The following is a 5,465-nucleotide window of genomic DNA, read 5'->3' on the forward strand; positions in this document are numbered from 1 at the left end:
GTAATGTGCACATTACAAGTGACTATTCGCATTTAGAAAACCAACACACTGCACTTTCTATGATTGTGGAGATAACAGCTATTGAAGGATACAAAACACTGATCATTTTCAAAGGGATTAGTCTAATATTTTTGAGGGCCGCTAGCCCCTCCTATATTCAGCTATTAATGTAGATGAGCAAATCGTCAATTTCAGTCCTACACAAACATTAAATACCCATTGACAATGAATGGAGAATTTACGTCATATGTGGACGAGCAAATCGACATGTTACAACATGACGATGAGCAAATGTGTCTGAGCAAATCAGCTATTGCTGTCCTACACAAAGATTACATCCTTTGAAATGCAACGGGTCTTCACCCGTTGTACTGTACTGTCGTACTGTAGGCCCAATTTTATAGAGGAGCCCCCCTGATATATATATATATATATTTTACAAATTGAACCCTGGTGCTTAGGGTTCAACATGTAACCTACATGTATGTTGTATTCATTCTGTCCCTGCCAACTTGACTGTATACTGAAGGGGCAGGTCAATGTGCCACGTCAATGTGCTTATCAAGCAGTTATGCGTAATCTCTTTGTCCCAGACTTGAGTGTTTGTGGGAGGGTATAACTTTGTACAGTAACCGAGTACAGTACATTCTGTTCATCATTTGATCATTTAATATGGCGTTAATAGTAATTATAATGAGCATTCTGGTGACTTTATCTAAAATATTATTTGGCAATAATCACAGTCACACAATTATGTTATCACCATACTTATACAATAAAAAAAAACTATGTTAAAACATTGAGGTCATCATTAAGGAAAAGACAATCAATTCATTCAATGACATCACATTGTTATATCATCACCACCATCATATTTACACTTACTTGCTCATTTGATTTCATTAACAAGAGACAAAAAAGAAAATGAATGAATGAAACAATAATCCCCCCTTTATGTACATTTCCATCTAGTTGTCAAAATAACCTAATACGCATAAATCATTATTCAAATACATTGCATTGAATAAATACTATTTTCTATATTAACAAGCATATATAATAGCATAATAACAATTTATATAGGGAAAGGGAGTATTTACTGGTCCCTGTGTGGAGGAGAAATTACTTTTATGCATTACCCAGCAGAAGTCTGCTCAGGTGGCTCAGGTGAGTGCACGGGGGAAAGCTGTTAAAATGTAAAATGTACTACTAAACTCAACTCAGCTAATCAACCCTTATCAGCCCTGCACACCACAGTAGTACGCCACAGTTCTCTTCTCTATTCCTCTACAAATTCAGACGTGATTGTTTCAGTCACTGTCTCCTCCACTGTCCTTTCTGTCCTGGACTGAGACGTTCTTGTCGTTGTCTCTGCCGGTGCCGCTGAGGTGCCCTCCTCTTCTTCATCCTCTTCGTCCCAGGTCTCCAGGTCAGCAGTGGCATCCTGATATTGCTGGTACTCCGACACCAAGTCGTTGAGGTTATTCTCGGCCTCGGTGAATTCCATCTCGTCCATACCTTCTCCAGTGTACCAGTGGAGGAAGGCCTTTCGCCTGAACATGAGGGAGAACTGCTCGCCCAGACGGCGGAAAATCTCCTGTATGGCCGTGTTATTGCCAATGAACGTGGAGGACATGATGAGTCCGCGGGGAGGGATGTCACACACGGCCACCTTGACATTGTGCGGGATCCATTCTACAAAATAGTTGCTGTTTTTCTGCTGGATCAGCAGCATCTGCTCGTCTACCTCCTTGGTGGACATCTTGCCGCGGAATATACCGGCAGCCGTGAGATAGCGCCCCCTTCGGGGGTCACAGGCGCACATCATGTTGCGGGCGTCGAACATCTGCTGGGTGAGCTCGGGCACAGTGAGGGCTCTGTACTGCTGGCTGCCGCGCGCCGTCAGCGGGGCGAAGCCTGGCATGAAGAAATGCAGACGAGGAAAGGGCACCATGTTGACAGCCAGCTTCCGCAGGTCGGCGTTGAGCTGGCCGGGGAAACGCAGCGAGGTGGTGACCCCGCTCATCGTCATGGAGACCAGGTGGTTGAGGTCGCCGTAGGTGGGCGTGGTCAGTTTGAGCGTGCGGAAGCAGATATCGTAGAGGGCCTCGTTGTCGATGCAGAAGGTCTCGTCCGTGTTCTCCAGGAGCTGGTGGATGGACAGCGTGGCGTTGTAGGGCTCCACCACCGTGTCGGAGACCTTGGGGGAGGGCATGACGCTGAAGGTGTTCATGATGCGGTCGGGGTACTCCTCTCGGATCTTGTTGATGAGGAGGGTGCCCATGCCCGAGCCGGTGCCCCCGCCCAGGGAGTGGACGAGCTGGAAGCCCTGCAGGCAGTCGCAGCTCTCGCTCTCTCGCCTCACCCCGTCCACCACCTGGTCCACGAGCTCGGCGCCGTCCGTGTAGTGGCCCTTCGCCCAGTTGTTCCCTGCTCCCGAGTTCCCTGCGCCATAGGAAGCATGAGGGGGAAGGGGTGTTAGTGGATGCACTTATCACACTGACACCGCGGCTGTAAACTCTCCGAGTGTTCATTAAGTCTCAGACTCAGGTGTGCAAATGGAAACAAATATAAACAAACAAACACGACATTTTGAGACCTAATGATCTGTCCAATCTTTTGCCAGCAGATGCTTATGAGCACATGAATTTGTTGGGGGGTTCATTGCCTTGCTCAGGGACACTTTGACGCATAGTATAAATACAGCCTCTCTATACACACTCAAACGGACAGTTATGCCACTTGATAGATGCTTTTATCAACAGTATCTTATCGTTCATGTTGCCCTGCTGAAGGTCTAAGGGCCTAAACGTCGTCACTGAATAAAGATTATTTCACAAGTTCCAGACAGTTTTCTTTCTTCACCATATAAATTCAGAACTTTTTGGGGGATGCATTTCTGCACAGCCGCAGAAAGCATCTGTGTCGTTTTAGATTTGAGCTATAATTCTTTAGAACATGGTTTAGAACAGTGGTTCTCAAAAATAGAAGATATACAAGCTCACAGCACGCCACTTTATTTCTATTTAACACAAATCTTCTCTTTAATATATGCAGGGGGTCCGCTGCCAAATACATAGATCTTTGACATGAATAAGTTTGAGAACTACTGATTTAGAAAGTACTAGAGCGGTGCCCGTTGGAGCCTCTACAGCGGTGCCCGTTGGGCACTGGCCTACTTGGAACGATGCAAGTTGGAAATGCATGCCCCACCCAGAAATTATGTCTATGTCCCTTTTATGCCCATATATGGAGTTATTTGTCAGGCATGCCCAAAATATAGTCTATGCAGACTTCAGAATGATGTCAGAACAGGCCAGCTCCATATATGGACAATGGGCAGGGGTCCTGTCCAGAGCCTGGGCAGAGGCCTTTTTGGGGCGGTTCTGGACAACTGTGGGTCCGACCGACTCGACACCAGGCACTGCACCCCCTGTGATGGGGTGGAACACGTGTCGAATTTGACGTTACGTGGATTACAACAGTAATCACACAAACTTGGTGCATTTATAGTTAGATTTGTAGACTCTGCCTCAGGTCTATAGTTAATGGGCTAAAATAAGGTAATCTGATATGGCAAAATGCGATCTGGCAATTAACGCTCTGTCGCGTTTAAACTTACCGTGGATGTAGTTGTCTGGTCTGAAGAGCTGTCCGAGGCGGCTCCCTCTTATACTGTCCATGGTGCCCGGCTCCAGGTCAAGAAGCAGGGACCTGGGTACATATTTACCACCTGCAAACAGAAGACAGAGAACCTCTATTTAATCAAACGGGAAACCTTGCTTCCTGTATCTAGGCATGTCCTCATGTTGTATCCATGTGCATGTGCAGGAAAACTACAGGGAAACCAAGGGGAACAATTCAAGAAATCAAAGGTAAAGTAGGTAATCAAAAGACAGTATCTTTAAATGAGATAATCTGTTACCATGGGCTTCATTGAAGTACACATTGATCCGTTGCAGCTGAAAGGGGGTGTCTCCCTCATAGATTCCCATTGCGTTGATTCCATGCTCGTCGCTGATCACTTCCCAAAACTGTCAAACGGAAACAAATAATGACAAAAAAGGAGCAACAGTTTAATTTGTTATGAATGTCAATTGTTAATATGGTCATAATGGTACTTTCAGCTGCCTGATCAATTTATCACATGCAGCGTGTCAAATGTATGGCTACACTAACTGCAGTATGTTTGCTATAATCTGTCTGTACTTTACAGTAATGGTACATTCTGATATTTTCCTTGGGTCAACTTCTGTTGGATCGCCATAAGACAAGTGTAGCAACACGTTTCAATGGGAAACAACAAACAAACAACATTTCTATACATTCAGAAATCTTATTTTACAGCACTGGCTCTCAAAGTGGGGTCCATGGATGCTCCCTGGTCCAAGCGGAGGCTTCCAGGGAACCCCCCCCCCCCCCCCCATATTTTAACACATATCGAAAGATAGCCAAACAAACTGCTTCAATCCCATGACACCATCATGTCAAAAGGCTGGATGGGCTCATGAGTTATACTGTCGGTATATTATCTTATTGTTCCCCTTTCTTTCTTTTGTGTCGACCATGATAAAAATGTCCCACCCATCATGCCAGTTTCGCATCGCCGCTTATCTTTTACCAGAATGCCCGCGTGGGAACACCCCATGTCACTCATAACTGCCAGTGGCAATATGTCGAGTCATAATATATGCAGTACGTACTAAACATGCTGGAATTAACCGCAATAATGGAAGATGCAATAACTTAGGTTAGTATAAATATATCTGAGCTTATTATAACAGCAAATAAATAAGTCATCTTTACCACATTAGCTCATGTTACAAGTATATGCTTTTAACAAAATCATTAAGTTAAGCCCCTGTTAAAATCATTAAGCCCTCGTCATAAAGCACATTCTTGTAAAGGTTTGACAATTTTAAGTTTATGAAAACAAAATATTAGTTTTTGTATATTACCTTTGAGCCAATCTGGTTCCCACATTGTCCAATCTGTAGATGTACAATTTCACGCATGATGAGCGAGCACAGTGCACAGAGCAGGCTGGGGTCTCTGATATGCCAGGGCTTTTATACCACACATGATGCCATCAATGGTGTCAGGGAGTCACCCACGTCATTCAGTAGGCCTACATTAGGGGCCCTGGCGCTCTGCTATTGCAATATCATAAATGATTAAATATGGCATTACATTTTGTTGGACTCGATTTCACAGATAGATATTGTGAAAATAGCAGGCTCACCACGTTGCGAGGTGTTGAGTTTGGAGATCTGCCATTTTCACAATTTTTGCCTTTTCTTATTTAATTTGAGTGTTGCAACGATTTAGCAAGCATGTAGCCTACTGTGTATGTAAATACGGAATTATGTAACTAGCCATGTAGTAACTATGTAACAAGTAACAATGTTGCAGCCTTTTATGTAATGTAGTAACTATGTAATATGTAACAACAAAAGTATGTAAAT

At 44.2% G+C, this 5,465-nt stretch overlaps 1 protein-coding gene across 1 annotated transcript; it reads right to left on the bottom strand.

Moving 5' to 3' along the window:
* Positions 1-805: 805 nt before the first annotated feature.
* On the bottom strand, positions 806-5,060 carry LOC310863651 (tubulin beta-6 chain). Its single transcript, XM_083772137.1, has 4 exons — positions 4,959-5,060; positions 3,926-4,034; positions 3,623-3,733; positions 806-2,445 (listed from the first exon to the last, which is right to left on the bottom strand). The coding sequence occupies exons 1-4, from the start codon at positions 5,013-5,015 to the stop codon at positions 1,280-1,282; spliced, it is 1,443 nt and encodes a 480-aa protein (XP_083628263.1). The 5' UTR covers positions 5,016-5,060; the 3' UTR covers positions 806-1,279.
* Between the last annotated feature and the right edge of the window lie 405 nt (positions 5,061-5,465).

The sequence above is a fragment of the Protomyctophum parallelum genome (genome assembly GCF_964188405.1).
Source record: "Protomyctophum parallelum genome assembly, chromosome: 8".
Classification (NCBI taxonomy): domain Eukaryota; kingdom Metazoa; phylum Chordata; class Actinopteri; order Myctophiformes; family Myctophidae; genus Protomyctophum; species Protomyctophum parallelum.

Coding starts and splice junctions, on each gene's coding strand:
- LOC310863651 (XM_083772137.1), bottom strand. CDS start 5,015: ATGCGTGAAATTGTACATCTACAGATTGGACAATGTGGGAACCAGATT. Junction 3,734..3,925: donor GTACTTCAATGAAGCCCATG/GTAACAGATTAT, acceptor TTCTGTTTGCAG/GTGGTAAATATGTACCCAGG. Junction 2,446..3,622: donor ACCAGACAACTACATCCACG/GTAAGTTTAAAC, acceptor CCTATGGCGCAG/GGAACTCGGGAGCAGGGAAC.